Source organism: Manis javanica, chromosome 6, assembly GCF_040802235.1.
Source record: "Manis javanica isolate MJ-LG chromosome 6, MJ_LKY, whole genome shotgun sequence".
NCBI classification, from domain to species: domain Eukaryota; kingdom Metazoa; phylum Chordata; class Mammalia; order Pholidota; family Manidae; genus Manis; species Manis javanica.
In genome coordinates this window covers 136,449,796-136,477,552 of record NC_133161.1, presented here as the reverse complement: position 1 = coordinate 136,477,552, position 27,757 = coordinate 136,449,796, and the positions used below count along the sequence as shown (strand labels likewise).

Genomic DNA, 27,757 nt, shown 5'->3' with positions numbered 1-27,757 from the left:
CTGGGGACTCAGCAGAGAACAAAACAGTTTCTGCCCTGGTGGAGCCTGCAGTCTGCCGGCCTCATCTCACAGCTTGATGGGGTGCACCTGCCCACGAGAGGAGACACACTCAGGGCCTGGGGCAGGGGTGTGCAACCCAAAAGGCTGGGCAGCAGAGAGGGGCAGGAGGGGACACCACCAGCCAGAAGGGCTCCCCTGAACGGACCCGTCCCCCAGATGCAGGAGCCCTCTCTGTGCAGGGGGTGCTATGTCTGCAGCTGCCTGTCCTCCCATTCATATGAATTGAAAAATAAAGGCGTGCAATCACCTTTCCTCAAGGCAAGGAGGACACAGCAGAGGGCAGTGGCTCTACCCAGCCTAGGTGTGCGTTCATCTGGGGCTCTGCCTCTGCACCGCCCAAGGCTTTGAGTGGAGGGAGCATGTCCCACTCCTATTCTTACCCAGCCACACACAGGCCACGGGTGCTGCTGGAGAGGGCATCGAGGAGTGAGCAGCGAGCCCGGGAGCAGCAGACCTTTTCCTGTCTCTAGGGGAGCTCCATCTCCAGCCAGAAGGTCAGAGCACCCCAGAGCCTCACTCCACCCGCAAGAGCCAGAGCAGTGAAGGTGGGGATGCTGTGCCCAGACGGTGGTTTCCCCAACTTCGCCAGGATGCTTCCCACCTGCTCTACTCCATCTAAGGAAATGCAACTAAATTTCTCCAACCGCTCCCTCGATGCACCGCGGAGTGGCTGAGCAGCCCTCCAAAACTCTGATCTAAGGTTTCTATCCGCCTAGATTCTTCCTTCCTTGGGTCTCCTCCATGGCATCTACTAAACGCGTGGGCGCGCGCACGCATGCACGCGCGCGAGCTCATGCACCTGCACGCGCACAGGTCCCCGTCCTCTGCAAGCGCTCGGCCAGAAGTACCCCCGGTAGAAGCGGCGCGGGTGTGGCAGGGAGGTGGCGGGCGCCGGTGTGGAGGGGGGGCCGAGAAATGGAAGCAACCCTCCCGGTGCGATTCTCTCAGAACTGCCGGCGTCCCGGGATCGCCGGGAACCCCCGCCCATGCCCCGCCCCTGCTGCCTTTGCCGGTGGCCCTTTAAATCGGTTTTTACACAGTGTCACTCCGAGGTTCGTTTGTAGTGGGGAGAAGGGAGGAGGCCAGGGGAGAGAAGTGGGCGGAGGGCGCGTGCGGGCCGGAGCCCAGCCGCCCCCGCCGGAGAAGGGGAGTGACCGACGGGCTGGCGAGGGAAGGACGGGATGGCTTAGAAGCTCTGCCCGCAGGACCCAGCGACAGCAAGAGGCTCTGGCAGAGCCTGGGGCTGTGGGGATGGCTGGGGCTGGAGAGTCCCCTCCAGGGCCCTGACCGCCTCAGCCCCGCCTCTAAGGGACGCCCCAGAAGTTAGCATCAGCGGGACTTGGAAGCTCTGATCGCAACAAGTAAGTTGTCTTTCCTTCCTCCTCCATTTCTGCCCCAGCTCACTGGTTCTGGAAACAGGGCAGGATCTCTCAGGCTGCCGTTGCCCCTGGCAGCTAGCCGTTCCCAGGCACCTGCCCGTGTGGGAGCTGAAAGGGACAGCCAAGGGCTCAGGAGGGGTCCGAAGTTCAGCCAGCAAACTGGAGCTCTCTCTGTGCAGCCCTCAGGCTGCCCTGGGCTTTGGAGCTTCGCGATCAGAGGGCTGTGAACATTTTCTGGCAACAGAGCAGGACTACCTGAGCTGCTGAGAGACCCCATCAGTGGCGTGAGCAGCCAGAGCAGTGGGGAGAGGGGCATCGCCCCCCTGGGTAGTGGCTCTGACTGCAAGTGGGGAGCGGAAGGTTGGACTGGCACGGGGAGCAAGCACCCTCAGCCTTAGATCCCCAGCTTCACCATGTTTCTCTTCAGTCAGCCAAACTGGAAACAGGCCTTGCTAATTCTGCCCTCCTTGCTGCCTGGTCACTACCTGGATGCCTCTGTCTCTCTTCGTAAACATCTTTCAAACTGTTCAGAGAGGCCAGGAGTCAAGGCAGGGATGGGGAATAAGGAAGTGCATCATCATTATTCTCCTGCCCCTATACCTCTGTAGCCCCTGCAGAGCTGTCTGGGCCTCCCCTCCAACAGGGTTCTCCCTGCCTCTCAGGCTGTGGAGCCGCCTGACGGCAATGCCCAATGCCGGCACCTTGGACAAGGTCTGGCCCCCACAGTTCTGAGGGCTGTCCCGAACCTTGGGTCGGGGAAGGCCAACCCAGAACCTGCTCTGAGAGCCCTTCAAACACCACTCGATTGCTGGGCCCATGGATGCTGGCTTGGTGTCAGACGACGCCGAGGGCTTGCTTTTAATCCCTTTAGGGGAGCAGGTTCTATCCTCTCCACAGCTGTGGAGCCCCAGCTCAGGGCAGCTGTGCAACTTGCAGGAGGTACACAGCTTACAACTGAGATTCCCGCCTGGGTCTGACTCCAAAACATACTTTTTAGTTTTCATCACTAAGCATCAGAGGGCTTTCCGGTTCACAGAGCGCTTTTCCACGTGGGATGAAGTGAATATTTTGGAACCAAGCACTGAGATAGACACATTCCCATGAGTTATCTGGACGCCAGTCCTGTGAGGTGGAGGTTGTTTCACCGGCTTTATGGGTGAGACCAAAGCTTAGAGAGTTCTGAGCACTAATACTGGCAGAACGATTGTCTCCTGAACTCTTTGACCTCTGACTTCAAAGCCAGCCTCTAACAAACACTAGCCGTGAAAGTTGTCTGGCCTTCCCAAATTCACACTTTTTTCTCAAACCTAGGTGTTAATCCCATCAGCTGGCTGAATGAGGCCCTGGCTCCCTAGATCTGGTGGAAGAAAGCACGGGCCAATGGCATGGGAGGGAGGGGCCCGGTCAGGCTGTGTCACCAAAAGCTTGTCAGCTTGACTGGGGTTTTTAACTGAGATGGTATTGCCCTGCTTAGTGGGCATACTGGGGACCAGGGGGTGTGTTTCTTGGCAATGATATTAAAGAATTGTCATTTATTGAATGCTTCCTTTCTGATATTAGTCCTTTTATGCATGTGATGGCACTGTTCTTCTTTTCCCCGATTCCTCCCAACTTCCTGCCGCAGCTCCCCTACCTCACCTTCGTCCATCCCCAAACCATCCTGGGCCCGAAAAAACTACAACTAAGTTCACAGAGTAGAGACTTATGACCTAACCTAGAAAAAGATAAGGATTCTTCTACCTTGGAAGGAATATTTTAGGGCATTTATCAAATGTTTATTACTTGCCAGGCTCTGTTCATTAATTAAGAGATTGATAATAAATGATCACAACAGCATGAATTGTTAGAGCAGCACCAGGGCTCCACCTGAAAGAGGAGGCACCACACAGGGCACTTACCTGCACGTTGCACGCATGCGCAGAGCTCCCTATCTTGGCGAACCACTTTCTGGATTGACCATCTGGCTCTCCGACAGAAAGGGGACCCCTCAGAGATAAGACGTCTCCTGTTCTCTCCCAAAGCCACCACACACTGCTGGCATTCCCCACAGACAGTGTTTCTTATTTAAGTAGCAGGGCTGCACTAAACAGAAAACGAATGAGCTCCATCCAGCAAGCAGAGCAGCAGCTGGAGGGGAGACTGAGTGACGCGTGAGCCACGAGAATGGCCTGCTGCTCACGCTGAGCAGGCTGTCCCTGCAGCTCTGCTGCCCTCCCGGGGCATGACGTCAGCCCTCAGGGGGCTTCCCTGACATGGTGCCCTGAGTCTAGGCACATCCTGAGTGCAGCAGAGCTCTTGCATCTGTGGGTCCAGCAGACACATCAGTGCCTCTCTGCCATGAGCATGCTCTCGGCCTTGCTGCCCCTGGCAGTCTATGGAGCAAGCTCACTGCAGGGACAGCGGGGCAGGCACCTTCCCAAGCACTTTCCTAGGCTGCTCTGGCCACCTGTGATGAAATCAACCCCGCAACGGGCGAGAGCCGCCTGGGCTGCGCTTTCTCCCCTTGCCACTGGCTCTGAAAACGACCTTGTTCCCAATGCTTTCTGCGGCCAAAGCACGAATGGGTGTGCCGTGCGTTCATGTACTTGAACACCACATCGACTTCTGTTTCTTGTTTTCACATCAGCTCCACAACCATTTATTTGATCACCTAGCATGCGACAGGAGTAATTAATTTTGGAAAGCCTTGGAATGTGAATTCGGGCAAGGTTATACTTTCCACTTAGGAGAATGTTAGCAAAAGCTTGCGTTTTCTGAGGCATCCTGATTGAATATTTAGGCTGGGAGTGGGAGGACAATTGAGAGAATGAAAGGGGATCAAGAATCCATTAGGTAGTTCGAAGGAGCCATTTTTAGATTAAAATTTTCCCTGTGTCTGAGCCACAGACAGGCCACTGAGAGCTGGCAGTGTTTCTAAGAGAGGGCCTATCATCAGGTGTCTATAAAGACAGTTGTCAGCTGTGGAGGATTTTTCCTGTTTTTCCTAAAGACAAGATCAGAAGAATTGGAGTTCAGATACAAAGGACTGTAGTGAGACATTGGAAAAAATACCTGAATGTATTTCTCTAAGAGACCTGTGAAGTGGCTTTCTCTGGAATTTTTTTCAAATGGAGGGGACGGCTTGCCTTTCCTGAGATCTTGGCTGCTGAGGGGGCCGCTGCCAAAGCAGCCAGCTTATCTAGTCCTTCCTACCTTGACATTCTGATAAGTGAGCTATTCTAGTCAAGAGAGCCCAGGATGGCAGCAATGCTTGCCAGCAGCCTTGTTAAGTTAAATGTCAGAGCCAAACCTTTAACACATGACCCTGGTGCATAGAAGTTAGGTTCTATTATCATTCCAGACCAGAGCAGGCTCGGGGGACAAAGGTCAGGGATAATCTGACCAGTTTGGCGACAACAAGAGCACTTCCTGGTCACCAAGTCAACCTGGTCAACCTATTTGGTGGGGTAGGGGTGGTGTGGGCAGTGAAAGGGAAATGAAGTCGGAGGGAGAGAGAGAGACCAGGGCAAAACCTCAGCCCCTCATTCCTGTCTCCCGAGTCGTGATTGGTCTGGGGGGTGTGCTGCGTGCTCCGTTACCCCTCACATTGTGGGTGCCTGCAATTAAGGTCAGCAGGCCCTACTGCCATCATCCTACATCCCTGCTTGCTGCTCCTAGAGGAACAGAGGACAGCCACAACAAAGAAGTGTCGTCTGTGTCGCACTCTCAGAGTCCACTCTCCTCCCAAGTCTGAGCTGTGGCACCCTTGCCGCTTAGGCAGGGAAGAGGGTCATAGAGCATGAAAGACGAGGTGCAGCCTCTGCCCAAGGAAGCTGGCCAGCCAGCAAGGATAATGGATCCCATGGGTGCCCAAGGGACTCTTACAAAGAAAGGTGGTAACAGCTAGCCTGCTTGAGGCATCACAGAGCAGCCCCACAGGACAGAAAATATCTCCCGGCCTTGAGGCAGGCTGCCTCGGTCCCTGCAAATGCCCTTGACTGGACAAATGAAAAGTCATTCATATATTCCTTCAAAACCATGTAGAGTGCTCCTACCACCTGCCAGGCTTTGTGCAGGACCTTAGGATAGACTGTCCCTTACCACCCTGTCTGCCTTTCCCTGGAGCTCTCCCACGGTGCCTGGGGAAGGTGGTCATGTCCTTGGAAACATCCCAGCATCTGGGGTGAGCACCATCACAGGGATGCAGGACACCAAGGAGGGCCAGGGAGGGCCAGGGAGGGCCAGGGAAAGCTTTCCAGGTGGGCTGGGAAAGTAGTGAGGTGCGAGGCTGGCTGTGCAGGAGGAGGCGGGGAGGGAGCCCCGCCTCGGGGTACACTGCCCTGGGAAGCCTGCCCTTGTGCCCAGCCTTCCTTCAGCTGTTTAAGTTCCTGTTTCCCGAAGTGTTCACCCTCTGCCACATTTTATTTCCTTCTTTTTTCCTTCACTTTCCTGACTTTGGCTTTTTTTCCCTCTATTTTTTTCTTTTTCTCTCTCATTCTCTTGACCATAAATACCCTTTGTTATTCTTTAGCTCAATCCCTTTTCTATAGTACAATATCAAAACCTATAAAAAGTTGGCAAAAAAACCTTTTCCAACACAACAAAGATCTCTTATGTGGCAATTTTTATAGCCACACCTACTTCCCTCCCATCCCAACCCCTCCTTAACCCCCAGCAACCACCAATCCATTTTCCATTTCTACAGTGTTGCCAGCTCAAGAATGTTACATAAATAGGATCATACACTGTGTAACCTTTTGGAATTGGCTTTTCTGAGTCAGCATCTGGAGATTGATCTGTGTGCATGTGTGTTTGTGCAAAGGTGTTCTGTAGTATTCCATACTGTGGATGTACCAATTTGTTTACCATTCTCTCTTGAAGGATTTCTGGCTTGTTTCCAGTTTGGGTCTATTATGAATAACACTGCTATAATATTTGTGTACTGGTTTTCGCATGAACATAAGTTTTCATTTTTCTAGGATAAGTGCCCAAAAATGCAACTGATTGTTCATATGGTAGTTATATGTTTATTTTTTAAGGAAACTGTCAAATCGTTTTCCACAATGGCTGTTCTATTCCCACATTCCCATCAGCAATGTATGAGACGTCCAGTTTCTCCACATCCTTACCAACATTTGGTATTGTTGCTATTTTTTATTTTAGCCATTCTGATAGGTATGCAGTGATATCTATGGTGCTTCACATTTCCCTAAAGGCTAATGATGTTGACTATCTTTTCAGGTGCTTATTTGCCCTCCATATATCCTCTTCAGATAAATATCTCTTCATGCTTTTTCCCCATTTTCTAATTAACTTTTTTGTTTACTTTACTGTTGAGTTTTGAGAGTTCTTCATATACTCCAGTACTCCTTGTTAATATATAGTTTGCAAATATTTTCTTCTACTCTGTAACTTGTCTTTTCATCCTAATAGAGTCTTTTTCAGAACAATGATTTTTAATTTTAATGAAGCCCAATTTATTTTCCTTTTATGGATGAAGCTTTCGGTATTAAGTCTAAGAACTCTGCATGCTGTAAATCTTGAGGAGTTTCTCCCAAATTATTTTCTAAAAGTTGTATAGTTGTATCATTCACATTTAAGTCCATGATTTATTCTGAGTTAATTTTTGTGTAGGATGTGAGACTTTTTTTCTTTGTTCTCTGGATATCCAATTGATCTAGCACCATTTGTTGAAAAGACTACGTTTCCTCCATGGCATTCCTTTTGCATTTCTGTCAAAAATCAGAGGGGCATATTTGTGAAGTTCTATTTCTGGGTTCTCTGTTCTGCTCCATTGATCTTTGTTCCTATCTTTCAACCAATGCCACATAGTCTTGTTCACTGAAACTTTATAATGAGCTCTAAAATCAAATAGACTGATTTCTTCCACTTTATACTTTTTCAAAATTGTTACATCTATTGTAGCTCCTTTACTTTCCATATAAAATTTAGAATACTTTTCTCTATATCTACAAAAAGTCTTGTGGGATTCTGATAGGAATTCATTAGACCTGTATATCAATTTGGGGGACATCATTTCTGTATTGAGTCTTCCAATCCATGAGCACAACATGTTTCTTCATTTATTTAGACATTCTTTGATTTCTTCCATCAACATTGCATAGTTAAGAGCAATTCTTTTGATCTGCCATGAATTAACTGTGTCCCTCGGGCATATCACTTAGTTTCTCAGAATTTCAGTTTCCTTTCTGTAAAATGGGTATAACGACATCACCTTGAAATGTCATGGGAAGGGTCAAATAAGATAGCAAATGAGCAATGTCTGACAGCAGGTATTCAGAGACTCATTTCCCCTTGATTGATTGTCTCATTTATTCTTTCTTTTCTTTTCCCAACTCTCATTCTGATGCCCACACACCTTTCTTTTCACTTTCTCCTTTCTTTTCACCCTTGGTTTTCTTAACTTTCCTCCATTCTCAACCTCTTTACTTGAATTCTCTTTACTTTTCTCTCATTATCTTATTCTCACTTCTCTCATGTATTTTTCTCTTATTTTCCTGTCCATCCATCCTCCCATGATGTTTGTCTTATTCCTCTTTATTGCATCATATGGGACTTTCCCTGCTCCTTGTTTTCCTTAGACTTTAAGTGTGACTCTGGGGCCAGTGAGCCCAGGTTTGAATCCAGATAAACACTAGCTTTGGGGACATTTGCTCACCCTCCCTGTGCCTCAGTTTCTTCATCTATACAAAAGCGGACATAGTACCTATGTTATAGCTTCTCTGAAATGATTAAGTGAGTTAACATATGTAAAGCATTTGCAATACAATCTGTTATAGGGTAAGCCCCCAATATGTTTCAGCTATAATTACTGGGATTTTACCAATTATGCCCTGTTTCTCTGGCACTTTCTCACTGGTTCATTTACCTTCTAGCCCCATCCCATCTTTTTCACTGGTATAGAAGCATATTCACACATTATTTTGCTTTCTTGGCACTGTCTTTTCTGCACTCTCTTATCTCATACTCTCTAATCAACACTGATAAACTGGCACCAGCCCAGGAAATCTGTCCCTTGGGCTGCAGAGAGGAAACAAGTGGTTTTTCATTTTGATTAAATTATTAATCTGCTTTATTATTTAGTGCAGAACACATACAGTGTAGGGTTACAGTGAAGAGACTGCATCATAACTATGTGGCTCACTTTCAGAGATAGCAGGTTTGAAAAGGAAAAATACTGGGTAGACAGATACAAATGAGGGGAAATATAAAATGAATTAATTTGATTTTCATGCCCTTTTATTCAAGATTTTTCATACATCTTCTGCAAGGGACTGGGAGGGTGAATCTGGATAGTGGCCAGTAAACCATGGCTGGGTATTAAGATGAATAAATGGAAGGACCCCGCGAGTGGCCCACAGAAGCCTGCCAAGGAGGACAGTGAAATACTCCATCTGAAGCAAATGAGAGCCAAACAAGTTGGGAGTCTCAGCCACAAGCTCCCGGGCCTGTTCCATAATTGCACCTCAATAATTAGGCTTATATGAAATATTACATTGCCTGAGCGGTTCTCACACGAGAGCAAGACTTTCAAATCCAGATGCCATACCTTGAATTCAGCCTAATTTTGTCCTTTTAAAATTTAAAAATTGCTGCATGTATTTGGACTCACTTAGATATGCTCAAATGGATCTTTTGAATTCTGTCAACATCATCTTTTTTGTCTCTATACTTTCTCCAAAGAATTGAACTCCACAAGCAAATGCCAGCTCTGTCTGCTCTCATTTCAGACAAGAACTGTTTTCCTTTAAAAACCCTTCAGTGAAACACCATTTAATTCTCCTCTCTGCCTTTTATCTTTATTGTGCATTCTCAGTCATTTCGTTTCTTTAATGACAATGTAGCGTGGGATTCATCCACAGCACTGCCTGTGGACTGTATGTTTCTTCCCAGATACCATAAATGACCTGCAAGGCTTTAGTCCTTCCTTAGAATCGTGGTGCAGAGTCCTCCCAGGATGCAGTGTGAACGAACAGCCACCTGTCTACCCCTGTCTAGGTGCCCAAGACTCTGAAGGCCTCAGGCCCCCCTTCTGGGGCCCCTTGTGGCACTACCTGGCCCCCTTTGCTGTGTGGCCAGAAGACAGGGCCACCTGTTAGACCTATTGTTAAATCTTTCTGTGTCTATATTACATAAAAAGTCACATTCAGTGTTTCTATGTCTACAATGTCATTCATCTGAGGAGTAAGTTAACCAGCATTTGTGTATCCTGGGTGAGCCATAGCTATCCAGCTATGAAGTGGAATTAATGTTTTATATATATATATGTGTGTGTGTGTGTGTGTGTGTACAGCATTCACATGAGCCAATGCAAGACCTCTGAGACTGGCACAGAGATGCCAGTTACTGTCATTATTCCACAGTAATTCTATGTAACAGCAACACTAGTATTGCATCATATCTCACAAGGGTCTTAACCTGTAACAATTCAGATGAGGGGGCCAAGCACTAGTATTTGGTAGGGTATACTTTTCCTGATAAAATGCAGGTATTTCATTGACATTATGATTCCAGTACATATTTCTATTTCTTATATGGGAAAGAGACCCAGTGTAGGGACGTGGAGGAATGTGTAATTCAGGGCAAGGTATGTGGCCAGGAGAGTCACGATTCTAATTCCAGACTGTAAAACCTCAGTCCATTTAGTGCTGTGGACTTAGCTGGATGTCCAGTGGCAGAATGCAGGCTCTGCAGTCAGGCTAATACCAGCTCAGGGCCGGGTTCTGATGCTTAGGAGCCATGTGACCTTGAACAAGTTTCCCTACCTTCTCTGAGCTTCAGTCTGTTCATCCATACAGGATACATTGTACTTTCTCTACAGGTTCATTGAGATGGTTGAGTTCACGGATGCAAGGCATGTAGTTCAGAGCAGTGCACACACACACACACACACACACACACACATCCAAGGCTATTCTGCAAAGAAAAAAAAGAAGCACAACCAGGAAACATATTGAACAGACATTTAAAACAAAAGCAAAAAGAGTGCCAATGGCATTGGGAGAGTAGCCCAGATGGGGTATGTGCTCCCAAAGCATTTGCTCTTGCCACGGTGTCTCTAAGGCTAGGGACTGCTGACCTACTGTGGGAGCAACTGCCCTACATCCATATCCCCACTTTGACTTCCCTCTGAGCAATATCCCCATTCTTGCTGAGAGACCAGATTCAAGGGCTCCCCATGGAGGGACAGAGGCAGCCCCAGGATGAGGGTCTGGGATGCCTGAGCTGGGGAGACTGTGAGTCTGTGACAGCCTCCCAGGGGCAGTGTGAGCAAGGCCAGCACAGCGGGGCCATCTTCACCTGGGGCTTCCTCCTGTCTCACACGGCGCCTCTCTCGCAGCAGCCTTAGCAGCTCAGCAAGCAGCAGCGTGGTGTGCAGGGACATCCTCGGTGATGAAGTGTCCCGTCCGACACAGCCTGTTCCTCTATCCACGTTGTCTCCAACACCGTGTTTCACCGTGTTTCACATGTCTTAGTGAAGGCCCTCCATCTCGCTCCTGGCGCATGCACTGCAGGAGACTCCTGCGTTCCAGACAGAGGGGTGCCACAATTCCCTGGGGCTGTGGCAGGCCTCAGCCGATCCCCTTCACTGGACATTCTGCCGGAGTAGAGCTAAAGGGAGTTGCACTTCCAGAGGCCTCGAAAGCCCAGAAGGCAAGAAGCATCTGTCCTGAGCATAAAAACCCACACAAGTGCTCTGACCACACTCCGCCCACAGAGACGCCCTGCCTCTGCCCTCCAGGACTCCCTCCTTGCCAGCAGTGAGTCTTGCCATGACATGTGAGCCAGAAATGAGTTTAGAGGTGGGCTGATCTGCCCCCTGCCCTTAGGTCCCTCCCCTGAGAAAGAGCTCCCTCCACCTCCTTTGAAGCATTTGTTAAGTCAGAAATCTCTTCCTCCTGAGAACCACTTCTACCGTCAGCGAAACAGAGGACGGTAATGCTCATTCAAGACTGGTCTCCGCAGCATCTTTGCAAGGGGTGCAATTGGCCCGGGGAAGGCAGCCAGGCAGGAGATGCTCTGGAAAAACAGGGCAGTTCACAGCAGCCACCTGCATGATGGAGGGGCTGTAGGGGATGAGACTGTGGACAAGGAGGCAGGGCTGGTTAGGACCATGGGAACCAGGCTGGTGGGAAATGGGGAGCAGCCCATTTGCTCCTCTCTTTGCTGTGGTGTGAGCCTGAATGGCCTCTGGCTTCCTTTGTACTAAGGAATGATAGGCTGTGTTTATGGCAGGCCCATTAGTGCCAACAGGAAAGCTTTCAGGAGAATTTACTGGCGCTACTGCAACTCTTAACACAATGCTCGGCTCAGTTCGAAGTGCGGTCCAGTGTGTGCACATGAGGAAAAAGCCTCTCACTCAGTAGCCCAGATACATAAATTGGCAGCTGACAGACTGAATCTGACTCACAGATAAAGTTTCTTTGGCTAGCTCAGTGTTTGAAAAACTTGCTGAATTAGTTGTCAACATTACAAAATAATGATTTCATGTTTAAAAGATTTTATTTCTAGCTTTTCTAGAAGAGAAAGTGGAAGATCTTGCAGCACCAGCTCCACAGTCTTGTGTGGCAAGAATGAACTATTGCTGAGTACTTGCCCCATTGGGATTGTGTGTGTGCTCAGCTCACCTCAGTCCTCACTGTTCCCTATTGTGTCCCCCAAGCCCAGAGCAAGTTCTGGTTGTGTTCACCATGTGTCCTGTAATTGCCTTTCTCAGAATAAAGAGAATTTAATCTTTTAAGATAGTCTTCTCTATCAAAAATGTGAAAATGAAGGTCTGAAAAGACCTGATATTTGAATAAAAGTGGAAAAAAGCATGTTATCTGTACACGATAACAAATACACACAGCGTGTCTGTGTTGAAGGAACCTGGTCCAGCTCACGGGACATTCACACCCTACTCAGTGAAAAAACTTAGGAGCGACAAGGTATTCACCCTCACTCCAGACTGAGGCGGACACACCATGGAGGAAGGAAACCCCAGCCGGAGTTGTTAGGAGTGAAATCAGTGGCTGCTGGTTGGGGATCTTTCCCCTATAAGGGGCCCTATTGTCCAAACAGAGGCACTTCTGGGAGTGAAAGTGGGGCTGGCTGATTACACTAGAACAGCAGGTGTCAGCTGGGACATGTGGGCACCCTGGCTCCTTGGAGCTCATAGGGATGTGTGAGGGCAAATATTGCTGTAGTTAGAAAAAGTCAAGGAGCAGTTGGAAGTGTGAACGGGGCCTCCCTGGAAGGAAAAAGGAGACTGAATGGAGGATACAGCCCACGGGAAGACAGAAGTATATCACCCCAGTCCTGCTGGCAGCCTGGGAACACTGGGCAATGCAGCATGAGATCATACACTGGTTTCCTGGCACAGATCAGGTGTGTGTCCACCTGGCTGCCTCCTGGGCCAGGTCTTTCAGGGCCTGACCCCACGTAGGCTCAGAACCACTGACAACAGCCTGACCAAACCCCAAGGCTCGAGGAGGAGCCACCTCAGAGGCAGTGTGGCTGCGTTCAGAGGCTTAGGACACAGGCAGACCTGGTCCTGCCATTTAATAACTGAGTGGCCTTGCTAATCACTCTGCTTCTATGATCAGTAAATGAGGCTACCAAGAAACACTTAGTAGGTCTGCTTGAGTCTTCAATGAGACTGTCTTGCCAATGGGTTTCAGCCCCAGGCAAGTTCACTATGGATTCAGGGAGACAGAAGAATGGCAATGGAACGTTCTTGGGGTGAAAGGGTTTAGGCCCAGCTTGTTCTTCCCCTGATAGGTTGAGCACTAGAATTAGGTCTGCATCCAACAGTCTGCAGGTCTGTAATCCTTCATCTCTGCCACTACCCAGAGCTGGGCAGGGCTCTCTAGATAGTGACTCAGTCAATAATAGCCTATTGCCTGCGCGTGTGGAAGCAGTAGCCTAGCAGCAGGTCAGTTATATCATCAAGTAGTTTGGGTTCGGTGAGGATCCTGGCCATAGGAACCTTCATTTTATCCACAGAGACTATGAATAAACATCACCCAGCCCCGAGATGGCACATAATGGGTACTCAGTAGGTGAGCCGTTTGAATTGTTCACACCCCTGTTTCTCATGTCCAGAAGGCTCACCTCATCCCCTTTTTCACCTTCATCACCAAGTGTTCCACCTCTTCCTCACCCACCTTGGCCACCCCAGATTAAGAGCAATGCTGTGGTCTCTCTGTCACTCCATTGCACTGTTTGCCTGTGCTCCCCACCACGCTGTGAGCCCCCTGAGGTCAGAAAAGAGATCAGTCTTCAGTCCCGGTTACCTGGTAGGATTGCCCTGGGTCAGATGCCTAGGCAGGAGGCCTAGACTGTCAGCTTCGTCCAGCTCCCAGCTGATATCAATGTGCACCAGGTGGGAAAAACCTTGCGACTCAGAGGGCGTGAGTCACATCAACATCACGGGAAGCAACTTAAAATAGTGCAGACCCTGGGGCCCCAGAATGCTCATTTTAACAAGATTGCTGTGAAAGGAAAGCTGTGTCCCTCCTTGTACCCTCAGGGGCAGCAGAATGCAAACTTGACAGTGGCTGTTCAGTGGGACTGTCACTGATGAACCGAATGATTGAATGAATGAATCTGTATGTTTGTTTCCAATGAGCTTTCACACCTAGTATTTCATGTATTATTACCCAGATACTTTATGAACTTGGGTTCAAGTTCTAAACTGATAAGAACAAATAGCTGCAAAATGGTTAGGTATTAAAATAAAATATCTGATAGATTTTTAAATACATTACTACTGAGCGTTTTTGCCATTAAACCTCAGAATGCACTAGAGTTTTTATTTTGTTTTGTAAGGTTGGTAGTTTTGAAAGCTGGGAAACCAGGACTGGCCCCCTGGGAGGAGCCAGGCCATCAGTGGGGTTTGGACACAGGCTGTGAGTGGCTGGCATCACTGACCGACTCCTCCTTGAAGAAGGGGGCTCAGCTTCTGGCCCAGCCAGGCTCGTTTCTGGACCAGGCCAGTCTGCGTTTCCCCCGGGCCGCTCGCCCCCACAAGGTCCCCATCCCCGCCTCTACCAGCTATTTCTGCATCCTGCTCGGGAAGGACAGCCTGCGGGTAGGCTGCTGCGCCCCTCCTCTGAGCTGGTGGCTGTCAGGGAACCATAAGGCAGGGGCTAGAGCTGCCATTTCCATCTGCACGTCGGGACAGCCTGCTGAGAAAAGAAGGGTCACATTCCCAAGTCAGGGCTGGAGGTGGCCAGGCTCATGCCCACCTGGCAGGCCCTGGGATCCGACCCCACGCTTCAGGCCGCAGAGATCTGGGCTCCCCTCCCGGTCCTGGTCGCCTCCCCTCTTCCTCTTCTTCATGCTCCTGCACGGGGATGGGAGGGGGACTCATGGGGACCCAGGAATCGAGGAGTGGAGGGCAGCTGCACGGGTCACCATGCAGAATTGCTCAGGATCGGAGCTCTGGGGCCCAAAGTGAAAGTTCTTCGAAAGTTCTCCAGGCATGGCTTCTTGAGGAAAGAAAGGGAGGGGCTCCCAACCCGAATCCCACTGGGAGCCCCTCCTGAAGCAGCCCTCTGTGGCATGCATGCTGTGGGCATCCTTAGGGCTGGACTTGGATCTTACCTCTGCTGCAGCAGCTGTGTGACTTTGGGCAGTCGTTGAAGCTCTCTCCCTGCTCCCCTCTTTGCGAAATGAAGGCAATGCCTCCCCTGGAAGTGGGATGCTGACCCAGGAGGTACCAGGGGCATGTTGGGTCCTTTCTTGCCCTTGAATTGCTTGAAGCACTGTGCCTTCCCTTCCTTCCCCCAACCCTGCCCCAGAGAGAAAATAATAGCTACTACCGTGGAGAGCTCCTATCACCAGGCTCTGTACATGCACCTTTCATTCCACTTCCTCAACAACCCTCTTTGGTTGGCACTATTATCATCCCCCTTTTGCAGAAAAAGTAACCGAGGTCAAGCGAAGTAACTTGGCTACTGCATTCGGGCCTGCATTTAGCTTATCCACTGCTCTATCTCCAGCTCTCAGCTCAGAAGCTAGGCCAGTAGTTCCTTAATTAATGCTTGCTGAATACATTCATAAATTATAGATCAGATCTTGAAAATCTGATTAAAGAAGCTCATCTCCATTGTCCCTGAAAACCCTTCTGATTTTATGGGTCCACAGCACTGGAAACCAATATTTCTAGGACGGGCATTTTCACTTACTCCTAGAAGACATCTGGGTGGAAGAGGCTCCATGCCTGTCAGCTTGACACCTGCCCCGAAAATTGCCCACTGGAGGCTTTAGGTACTTGACTTAGATACTCAAAGCCTCTCTATTCATTGTTAAATGGAGTTAATGTGACATTGCATTAAATTTCAGTTTGAGAGTTTATGCATATGTGTTTACATTTATACTTACAGTCATGTTTGTATTCATATAATCTTTCACTAGACTCCCCCAGTGGCCCCAAGGCTGGAAGGGCAAATAATATTATCCAAGGTTCATAGCAGAGTAAATGGAGGCAAAGAAAGTTAAGGCTGTTTTTTTTTTGGGTCACAGAACCAGTTTGCAGGAAGCTGAACTGGAATCCAGATCTCCCCCTGGGTTGGGTGAGGAATACCTTCTGCAGATGATTTCAACACACTTGGAGGATGTGTGCCAATATCAAATCAGAAGCAAACCTCTTTTTTCCTGTCTGATGGACACAGCAAGTTTTCAGATCCTGGCTGAGGTGTCCTGGAAAACCTTTTTCTGTTTCTAGTACAGTGTAAGGCCTTCTCCTACAAGAACGTATGCAAGTATGTTTAAAAATAAAGAAGGAACCAGTGCATAAAATCAGCAGAAAGCTGTTTTCCCCAAAGCACGGAGGGCAGAAGGGCATGCTTTTTCAGGTGTGCTGGCCAGTGGCTCACTCTGGCCAGCATGTGCCTGCCCTGTCCAACCTTAGTGGATCCAGGAGTCCACAGGCAGCACTGCTTTCAGACCCCATCTGGGTTCCAACAATTGGGGTCCCCAGGAGCACATGGGGCCTTAGTTTTGTTTCTCACCATTTCTGGGCATCTCTGATGGAGTTTTCAGTAAACAGTCTCCTACCTAGAGGCAAAGCAAAATCATGCTTGGGATTCAAAATCACGCAAAGCAGCACCAAGCATCTCCCTCCTTGTTCCATTACCTGTGTGATTGCCATGAGAAGGGGCAGGAGCAGGTGGCCCTGTGCAGAATGGGAAATGGCCAGAGGATGTCTGGGACAAACAGCCCTTCCGATGACCCTCCAATATAACATTTCAAAGGTTAATTTGAAGTTGCTGCAGCCACCCAGGCAGCAGAGGAAAAGGTCCACCGGGGTCATCTGACTTCCCATGATGGGTGGGATGGTTCTCACTTAGTCAACGAGGCAGTTCGCTCCATAGTTTAAAGGACATTGATCCAGGTTGTTCTATCAGGGATGCAGTTTCCTGGGAAGGGGAGTAACTGTGAAATCAAGAAAAGTTTGCTTAAAAATATAAGGGGCTGAATAATAGCATCCCCTGAAGTGACTTCTCCCAGGATCAGTTCATAGAACTTTCTGGAGGGTGCAGCTCCTCAGTCTGGGCATGAGCCACAGAGCATCCATGCCTGAAGCCCACTGTGTGGTGGGTGCTGTGAGCCCATAAGCTGGAGTCAGATAAACCTGGATCCGAAACCTAACTCAGCCACTTACTACATGAGTTTCATTTTCCTTGTCTGAAAATTGGGTGGATAATAACAATGCTTGTCTAATAGCTTTGTCATGAGGATTACAAATGAGTGAATGGATATATGTTTCTTAGCACAGTGTCTGGGTCACGAATGCACAGAAATGTGAGCAGCTGTTACTAGCTGTAGGCATTCTCATGGTCTTACCTAGCTTCATTAGAGTCGTAAAACCTTTTAAATGGGTGGGAGTGGCGTATCAGAGAATAGTAGATTGAGTATTACAGGGGTCTGGGTGTCTCTTTAAAGTGTGGCATATACTTCAAAAACATTTTACAGTCTTTTTTTAAAGTTAATATTTTTATTGAGATATAGTGGACATATAACACTGTATTAGTGTCATGTGTGCAATACAATGATCTGATATATATCATGAAATGCTCACCACAGTAAATCTAGTTAAAATCCATCACCACCCCTAGTTACAGTTTCCTTCCTTTGTGATGACCCCTTTGAAGATCTACTCTCTTGGCAATTTTCAGGCATATAATACAGTATTGTTAACTATAGTCACCATGCTGTACATTATATCCCCGGACTGCCTGACCTTATAACTGGAAACTTGGACCTTTTGAACACCTTCACCATTTCACCCCTGCTGCCCCCTCGCTCTGGCAATGACCAACCTGTTCTCTGTATCAGTGAGCTTATTCTTTTGGTTCATTTTTATTTTTTGTTTGGGTTTTTGCTTTTAGATTCCACACATATAAATTTATAGCCCCTTTGAAAACCTCAGGGCATTATTATCCTGCCCATCTCAATTCCTTAGCGGACAGGGAATTATCATGTCAAAAATTTTAATGCTGGGTCAACACAGTAGTTTGTCATATTAGTAAGTGCTCAGATGGCCAGACTCCCCACTCAGACAGTAGAAGGGACCACGTGGTGAATCAGACACACACTGCCTTTTCCCTTCTGTCTGCTGCCAAGATCCTAGATAAAAAGGAGGAGGACAGGGTGGCATAAAGGAAAGGGCATAGGCTTTGAGCCCGACAAGTGTGAATCCAAATATCAGCTCTGCCACTGCTTCAGGTGTCACTTAAGCTCTTTGGGACTCTTATTTTCTTATTTATTCATCCATTTATTCAATAAGTACTTTTTGTATACTTGGTATGTGCAAGGCTGTCCTCTGGGTACTTGGAATGTAGCAGAGAACAAAACAGATACAGAACTGGGCTCTTATGGAGTTTACATTACATTTCAGTGGGGAAGAGACACTATTAGAAATAAACATGGCACATCAGCAAACAATATAGTATTTATATATTGGAGACTATGAGATCTAACTCTGACTGGTTGTTGTGATAACAAGTGACAGTCCATGTATAAATGCACAGGATATAGTAGGCATTTAATAAATTATTACAATTATTTTTAACATTGCTCCCAGATTTCCTTAAATCCTCTAAGCACAATGTGTAGTGTGCACCTAGAAACTATTCATTTATTCACTCAGCAAACAAATACTGAGTTTCTATTAATGCTAGAATTTTCAGGACGCACCAAGGATATAAGCAAATAATATCTAAGCAAACCATGCCCTAGATGAGAGGCCTTTGAGAGCACAGAGGCAGGAATGACCCGAAAGCCTTGTGTTTCTGAGAATCACAATAGTCCACTTCACTGATGATGTTTTTTTTAACTCAACGTACCCCAGCTATGGCTGGCGATTCTAGGAATACTATGAACCAGGACATGGAGATTGGAGTCACTCCCAGGGACTCTAAGAAGATTCCCAAACAGGCCCGTGATTGCATCCCCATTGCCACCGACCGCACTCACCTGCTGGTGGAAGGCAAGAAGCCCCGCCAGCGCTACATGGAGAAGAGCGGCAAGTGCAACGTCCACCACGGCAATGTCCAGGAGACCTACCGGTACCTGAGCGACCTCTTCACCACCCTCGTGGACCTCAAGTGGCGCTTCAACCTGCTTGTCTTCACCATGGTGTACACCATCACTTGGCTGTTCTTTGGTTTCATTTGGTGGCTCATTGCTTACGTCCGGGGTGACCTGGACCACGTTGGTGACCGAGAGTGGATTCCTTGTGTCGAGAACCTCAGTGGCTTTGTGTCGGCCTTCCTGTTCTCCATTGAGACAGAAACCACCATTGGGTATGGCTATCGGGTGATCACAGAGAAGTGCCCAGAGGGCATCATACTCCTCTTGGTGCAGGCCATCCTGGGCTCCATCGTCAATGCCTTCATGGTGGGGTGCATGTTTGTCAAGATCAGCCAGCCGAAGAAGAGAGCGGAGACCCTCATGTTTTCCAACAACGCGGTCATCTCCATGCGGGATGAGAGGCTCTGCCTCATGTTCCGGGTGGGGGACCTCCGCAACTCCCACATCGTGGAGGCCTCCATCCGCGCCAAGCTCATCAAGTCCCGGCAGACCAAAGAAGGGGAGTTCATCCCCCTGAACCAGACTGACATTAACGTGGGCTTCGACACTGGGGACGACCGGCTCTTCCTGGTGTCCCCACTCATCATCTCCCACGAGATCAACGAGAAGAGCCCTTTCTGGGAGATGTCTCGGGCTCAGCTGGATCACGAGGAGTTTGAGATCGTGGTCATTCTCGAAGGGATGGTGGAGGCAACAGGTAAGACATTTTATCCTCCTTGGCCATGGAATCCCTCACCACCCCCAAGAGCTTGGGCTGCTGTGACTCCAGAAGATGGAAATTGATGCCCAAGAGTCCTAAGAACTGTGAGATGGCACACTTACCCAGCCCAAAGGGTTGGGTGACCCAAAAGGTACAGTTCCTCAAAGTAGAGCAATAACAACAGTTACCATTTTTGAGCCCTCCCAGCCTCAGGGCACAGTTCTTAATTTTAAACATGTACTATCTCAGTGAATGCCTTCCTAATGAGATAGTATTCCTGAATTTACAGTTAAAGAAACAGAGGCACTTATGGTCCAATTTTGTCCAAGAGCGAACGCTACTAAGTCCTAGAGCCAGGATGCCCATCACGGCAGGGGAACCTGGAACACTCATCTGCAACAGTCTATACACTGCCCCCACCCTGTCCTGGAGCAGAAAAAAAAAAGAGTTCTGTGATTAGATGTCTTTGAGAAGCATGGGCTTAAAACAGGGTGAACTGATTTCTTTATAGTAGGACTTCACAGTGTCTTTATATGTGGTGAATCATGAGAAGAGGAAAATATGTGGTATTTCCCAAACTCAAGGATTCCCAAAGGCACAGAATACTCTTTGGAGAGACATCTATGCCTCAGACCCCTGGGAGTGGCTCTTCCAGCTGGGAGCCCCCTGGGGCAGGCTGCCCCTCAGCTTACCTATGGAAGGCTGGCTCAGTAAACACGGGACATATAGAAAACCATATCCACATGTGAAAAGGCCCTCTTCGTGGCCAGCCAGGCACCTCCCCGGCAGGTCAGCTACCAACTCTCAAAGCCGGGAGCTTCCACCCTTCTTTGGCCAAGGCAGAGCTCTGTGCGGGGGCTCCGGGGAGCCCAGGTCTCCATCTCCAGCACTTGGGCCAGACCTCCCAGAGAGAGGAGACACAGACCCCCCCTCTGCCCCAGCAAAGCCCTGCACCCTGCTTCTTAACCCCTTTCTCACTCTTACCTTCCTCTTTACTCACTCCCACTGGGAATGTTACATACTTTTCTAATTCTTGCAACAACACCCAAGGGCTGGCTCCAATTGTGTTTTATGCATGTGGAAAACTGCATCTGCAGACAGGAAGTGTTCATGCCTGGGTCTTCAAACAGAGCTTTGTCCACCACACCATGCTGCCTCCTAGAGCGTCAGGAGCCTGTCAAAAAAGTGGCCAAACAAGCCTCCCTCACCTTTCAGGAAATCGGTTGCTGGGTGGGAGACTCAGGTGGGCACACCCACAAATCCTCCCATTTGGGCCTGGGGAACTGGGCTGGGGTGTGACCTGGCTCCAGGACCGGTACAGAGGGGGCCGGCTGGCCGTCTGCTGGGAGCTGGGGCCTGGCCAGGCAGCATATGGTGGCAGCTGCGGGAGCCCCTGGGGCCGAGGCCAGGCCAGGATGCAGGGAGCTCCCTCCCCCAGAGCCAGGGGCTCACAGGCCGCTCTGCCCTTGCTGCTGGGCTCAGCTCAGAACACAGGCTGAGCTTCTGGGGGAAGACTTACACTCTGAAGCACACATGAGGGGTCAGGACAGAGAGGTGGGGACAAATAAGACAGGTGACCCCAACCAACAGGCCCCTCACCCACGGGCCCCATGTCCTCACCGCCACCTGCTGTGGGGAGAGTGGGCGCTGACCCTGCCCAGTTGGCGCTTCCCTTCACTTCTCCTGCCAAGTCAGTGGCCTGCCCTGCCTGGTTTCCTTCCTCCCCTCCCACACCTGCGGTGCCCTTGCCACTGCCCTTGGGCCTCCTGCAGGGGGACCCAGGGAGGTAGGGGCAGGAGACCACCCACCCACATCTGTTCTGATCTCTACGACTTGAATGGTTTGGTTGCCACCCTTAGGGAGCTAAGCATGGGCTAAGAATTCAAGCTGAATATGACTGACGCACACCTGCGGGTTTGGCCAGGTTGCTTAACTTGTCAGCAAAGGAGGACAATAAATCTCACGGGGTAATTGGGGGGAGTAAATGATTAAATGCAGTAACATATGTAAAGCATAGTGCCTGGCAACCAGACAGGCTTCTTTCCTTCCCAAGGCCTTGAATGATGACTGCCAGGGACACAGGCAGGATTTCTAGCTTCCTGGTAACCTGTCACCACATGCAAGTGGTGGGACAGAAGCGCAGGGAGAGCCCCAGGAGGTTTGGCCCAAAGGTTTGTGGAGGTCCTGTCCCGCTATCCTTCCCGAGCCTCCGACATCTGGCCTGGGTCTAGGCTGCGCAGTGCCCAGCTCAGGCCTCTACCCCTCTGCTGAGGCTGGGTATTGGGCACCTAGGGCCAAGGACTGAATGGAGAGGAGTGCAGCACCCTGGGAGTGCAAGCAGACAGCAGGCTGTGGCCCCACAGCATGTGGGGTGCACTGGGGTTGCCCAGCACTGGAGCACAAGTGGAGAAGAAGCAGCCTTTGGCCTGCGTCTGGGTTGTATGAGACACTTGCCAGAGGAAACCCAAACTGGGGGGCTGGAGCAGGCTTGTCCCTCTGTCCCCAAAGAGCACAAACTAGTGCCTTCCTTGGTCAGAAGACTAAATATCAGAAAGATGCTTTCCTGTGACCCTAAGTATAGAGGCTTCCTCATCCATAAACAAAGCTGCCGTCCTCTCCGGATTGGAAGCAACAGCTAAAAATAACAAGCGTGCAAGGGTCGCGTGGACAGGGAATGGAGGCACTGGAGCAGGCTTAAATCAGGTAGCCAAGCTGTGTGTGTGTGTGTGTGTGTGTGTGTGTGTGTGTGTGTGTGTGTGTGTGTGTGTGTGTGTGTGTAGGCTTCTGCCCATATGTGCCAAAACAATCCCTGTGTGTGTGTGTGTGTGTGTGTGTGTGTGTAGGCTTCTGCCCATATGTGTCTACCCAAAACAATCCCTGTGTGTGTGTGTGTGTGTGTGTGTGTGTGTAGGCTTCTGCCCATATGTATCTACCCAAAACAATCCCTGTGTACCCCAAATGCTTATCAGCTTCTCTGCATTCACTCATCCTGAATTTCTCTTTGTTCAAACCCTTTTCTTAATTCTGTTTTGTCTACATTTGCTAGACCTTAATACAGTTTTCAGGAGCCATGACCTTGGTTCTAACTATTCCAGAATCTTTCACTCCAGTCTCTAGGGACCTGCTCCAGAATCTTGCATGTTAATTTCTAATTTTCTGCCTCCACCACACCTTGAACTCCTCCAGGGCAGGGACTGTGTTTTATTCAGCTTTATGTCTCTGCTGTTCTGAGCACAAAGAAGATGTTTAACAAATGCTTGATGGATGATTAAATGTATAAATGGATGATGGATGGATGCACGGACATGTGGTTGGGTAATGAATGGATGAACGGATGATGAATGGATGACTGGCTGGATAGATGCATAGATGGGTGGATGTATGATTAGATGGATGGTTGGATGGAAGCATAGATGGATAGATAGGTAGATGATTGGCTGCATGGGTGGATGATGGATAGATGGATGATTGTTTGCATAGATGGATGGATGGACAATTGTTTGCATAGATGGATGGATGGATGACTGTTTGCATAGATGGATGGATGGATGATTGGATGGATAGGTGGGTAGATGGATGATTGGATGGATAGGTGGGTGGATGGATGAGTGGATGGATAGATGGGTGGATGGATGCATGGACAGATGCACAGATGGATGGGTGGATGATTGGATGGATAGATGGATACAGAGGTGAATGAGAGATAGATGATAGGCTGGATGGGTGGATGACAAATCATTGGATAGTTGGTTGGGTGGGTGAATGGACAATAGATGAATGGATAGATAGGTGATGGATAGAAGGACAGATGAACAGATGATGGGTGGCTAATGTTTGTGCCCTCTGTTCCCCCAGGCATGACTTGCCAAGCACGGAGCTCCTACATGGATACAGAAGTGCTCTGGGGCCACCGATTCACACCAGTTCTCACCTTGGAAAAGGGGTTCTATGAGGTGGACTACAACACCTTCCATGACACCTATGAGACCAACACACCCAGCTGCTGTGCCAAGGAGCTGGCAGAAAGGAAGCAGGAAGGCCGGCCCCTCCAGTACCTCCCCAGCCCCCCACTGCCAGGAAGCTGTGCTGAAGCAGAGCTAGCTGTGGAGGCTGAGCAGCAAGGAGAGGATGAGCCTGCGGGCTTACATGGGTCCCAGGAGACCAGGGGCTCAGTGTAAGGACCTCACTTTCCCTGGCAACCTCCCCTTACTGGCTTCTAGGAGCACAGCACTGCAGAGTTGGGGGTGAATGGGGTAAATTAGTTGAGTGTGCTGTTTGGGGGGACCAGGAGCCATCACGGCTCTGTGAGGAGGAGCGGTATATCCAGTCCTGGAACCTCCCAGCTCAGGGCCTCCCTGAGCAGGTGGCTTCCTGGCTGGGCCCCTGCAGTAATACAGCCTCTGTCTGCTGGCTAAGGGCCAAGCCAGGATAAGCTTTCCCACAGTGAAAGTTACAGGGCGGCCTCTGGCCTCATTCACACCACTCTCTGCAAACTAGCCCTGATCACCTCCTTTGGGCCTTACAGACCAAATGGCAAACCCCTCCAGGGGCTGACACCTAGAGAGGGCTGTCGCCCCCACCCCTCATTCCTCCTTCCCTGAGGCTTGTTGTGGGTCCAGGGTGGAGAGATTCTGCTCCCTGGAAGCTCAAACCTTTGGTCCTAAGGTGAGCTCACAGCCCTCGTGGGTTAAGGTCAACCCAAAATCATGAAGGCAATTCCTTTTAAATCTGAGGCCAGTGCCCATTGCGGGCTCTGGTCCAAGGCCCTTGATGATCTCTGTCACTACCTGTGAAGTGTGTGTTTTTCCTCTGCTGTGTTCTGTGTGCTAAACGTAGCCTACCAGATAATTGATCTGCTTAGAGTGACCCTTAGAAGGTGGCCTGGGCCACACAGCACCTCTGAGCAATGCACAGTTGTCATCAGCCACCTCCTGGTCACCCCAGGCACACTGTGCCCACAGCTGCCACAGAAAGAAGAGCGCCAGCAGTGGCTCTTTTCTGGTTCTTTGGCCCAGGAACCTCCAAGTACTTCTGACCTTCACTGTAGTTTTCCTTCCCAGTCTCAGAGAGTCTGTGATTTGAGCCGGGGAGAGAGCTGAGCTTCAGGCGGCAAGATGAGCGAGGGAGTGCAGACGCAGGGAGGGCGGAGAGGCAAGAGGAACAGAGAAAGGCCAGCGGCTACAATGTTCCAAGAAGCATGAGCACCGATTGCTGGAGAGAGGCCCAGACTTCGGGGCTCAGCATGTCTGTGCTTTCCTGGGATAATGGGATAATGGTGACAGCAGAGGCAGCCTCAGCTTCCAGCCCAGGCTGCACGGACTCGCAGGCGGCCTCCCTCCTGCCGGCAGCCAGCAGCCGGGCCCAGGGGCAGGGCAGATGCCCAGGGATGGGCGCAGGGCTGCCTCCTCCCACCTAGGAAGCACGGGGTGAGAGGAGTTCGTGGGAGCCTCGGGAACAGGTGAGCGTGAGGAGAGAAAGAGCAGAGAAGAGCCTTACAAATGACGACTTCCAGGGACTTTTCTCTTCCAGTGTGGAGGCACAGGAGGTGGACACAGGCGGATATGACCGCCCTGTGGGTTAAGCATGTCTGGTTTGTGTGAGGCAGGCAGGCTTCTGATTAGCTGACTTAGACTTGGAGAGAGATTTCGGATGTTCCCCAGCCCCAGCATTAGGAGGGCCTCACCCGGGGTTTTCACAACTGGCCTTTGAAAACGGAAGCATTTCCCTGCCCCAGGCGCGAGCGCCTTCGCTGGGGGCAGGAGCAACACCAGGAGGCAGAAAGTGAGGGCGGAGCGAAGCGGTCTTCTGGATCGCAGACCGTTTCCCCCAGGGACGGGCTTTCTAGGTCGCGGGCTGCCATACTCGCGGGGCTGTCCTTGTGCTTGGCCCGTAGGCTGGATCTTGGGAGGGAGGCTCAGAGGAGCAGTGAGCGAGTGGGGGGCGTCCTGCTACGGGCCTGGTGCCGGTCGTGGTTCCAGGATCCTTCTGGGGTGAAGCAGGTCCGGAGGGAAAGGGGCTGTAGGCTGGAATCCTGCCCTCAGGGAAGAGGGAAGCAGGCGGCCTTGGACATCCCTGGGGGGAACTGCGTGCACCCAGGAATCTAAGGCAGTAAGTCCTAGTAATGGACTAGGACTGGGTGCCCTGGAGGTGAGAGGAGCTCCCTTGAGGGTGCTGCACTCTCCCAGGCCCCCAGCCCCAGGGCTCAGGCAGCAGGACTACTTCCTTGCCTCCTAGGCAGACCCAAAGCCCACCTTCCTCAAAACTCATCAGTGCCTGGGAGTCAGAGCCCTCGGGAGACAGCTAAGCAGGGATGGGAAAACACAGGGGAAGCCGGCCTTGCAGCTGCACGGGCCTGAGGCCTGGTCCACACCTGCCTCCAGTTATGACTCTCAAACATCCCCCATCTGGCCCCAGGGGCTGCTCTGCGGTTCTCTAACTCTACAGCAGCCTCCGGGAGCCTGGGCCAAATCACTTCTCTCAGCCAACTACGGGAGCTGTAGAGGCTGCAGAGGAGGAAGAGACCAATGCGGTCCTGCCCTAAAGCTCTGTGACAGGCCTTGGTGACATAGACAGTGTGCATGTGAGCTGCTTTCCCTGATGGCGATTCAGATGCAGGAAGACTGCCCTTCATAGCCCACGGAAATTCTTCTTGTTGACCCAACTAAGTTTGAAGTGTTCTTCAAATCACTTCCTGGAATAAATATGGACTGAATAAAGGTAAAACCTGTCGAAGGCCTGAGCTTCAGCAGATCACCTGCATGCAAGCCGCTTGGGGTCCTAGCCCTGAGCCACATGGCTGCAAGCCCACCCGTCACTTCTGAAGGGTCACAGAGTTGAGCCCGGAGGCAAGGTGAAGCCACCAGTAATTCCCACAGGGCTGAGCATCTCAAAAATCCCAACGCATTATCTCACTGGTCAGACCCCAAAAGCTTTGGGAGCTAACGTCCTGCCTTAGCATGGGGACTTAAGGTCCATGGCCTTCCTTTCTACAATCATCCCCTGTAAGGGAAAAGCCCCCGGGGAACTCAGAGTAAGGTAAGTTCCCTCTAGCTTCCTCTCCCCATCCATCTGACACCCAACAGAGGCTGACAGTATTGCCCAAAGGACCTTCTCCCCAGGTATGGCACATGACTCCCCCGTGCACAGCTGCTCATGCCATACAGTCAGAGCCCACTTCCTGTCATTTCCTTCTGCTGCTTTGAGATCCTGGCTTGAGCAGTTGACCTTGATGGAGGAGAAAGAGCCCTTCCCTCGTGGGGAGAGCCCTCTCAGCTCATCACCTGTACCGACTGGGCACCTCTTTCACATGACTTATTCTATGCCCTGCCTCCCAGCATGCCCCAACCATGTGTCTCGTGTCAGTTGAGAACCATAGAAACTTGAATCTTTTATATTGAAGTGGCCAAATACAGCAAGAAAAAAAATTTGCCTGGTGTCTTCTGAGGATTTGCCCTGAGCACATCTCTGCACGTACCCCATTTACTGAGTAAGTACTCTGTGCCCAGCAGATGAGGCCTGTGCCTGGGGGTTTGCACTTCTCCAAACATTGCAGGGAAGCTCTTTGTAACCCCTTGTTACCAATGAGATAACTGAGGTGCGCAGAGGCTAATTTGTTTGCTCAAGGCCACAGATAATAATAGGAGGCAGGGCCTGGGTGCTAAGCGTCTCCCAAACAATCACAGATGGGCTGTCTTGCTGAGCTCCAGCAGGAAGAGACGAGCCCACCTCTTCAGAGCACTGGTTTGTCCGCCTTGCTGGGGATCTTCAGCTTCCATCCACCAGCAACGTTCTCCTGTGGCAGGAGGAGGGGGAAACACCATTTTCTGATTCCTAGAGAATTAAGGAGTTGTGAAAAGAGATTGGATGGGGAATTAATGCTTTCAGGAAGAAACCACTTGTTCTGCTTGGCTTGGTTTTTGCTAAGGACATCTCCTAAAATGCTGTGTCAAATCTCTTTCTCCGTGTGTAGGATTTGTCAATCTCATTCAAAGAACACCACTGCACTACTAAAAATGCATCCAATAAAGTAGATTTTATC

The 27,757-nt window shown here is 50.0% G+C and overlaps 1 protein-coding gene across 1 annotated transcript; it reads left to right on the top strand.

The window, feature by feature from the left end:
- The first annotated feature begins 1,004 nt into the window (after positions 1-1,004).
- KCNJ5 (potassium inwardly rectifying channel subfamily J member 5) lies at positions 1,005-27,757 on the top strand. The gene is made up of 3 exons (XM_017679063.3): positions 1,005-1,421; positions 18,778-19,716; positions 23,575-27,757. The coding sequence occupies exons 2-3, from the start codon at positions 18,780-18,782 to the stop codon at positions 23,895-23,897; spliced, it is 1,260 nt and encodes a 419-aa protein (XP_017534552.3). The 5' UTR covers positions 1,005-1,421; positions 18,778-18,779; the 3' UTR covers positions 23,898-27,757.

Excerpts from the sequence above, each read along its gene's own strand:
- KCNJ5 (XM_017679063.3), top strand. The coding sequence starts at position 18,780 with ATGGCTGGCGATTCTAGGAATACTATGAACCAGGACATGGAGATTGGA. Across the intron at positions 19,717-23,574 it reads AGGGATGGTGGAGGCAACAG|GCATGACTTGCCAAGCACGG; the intron begins GTAAGACATTTT and ends CTGTTCCCCCAG.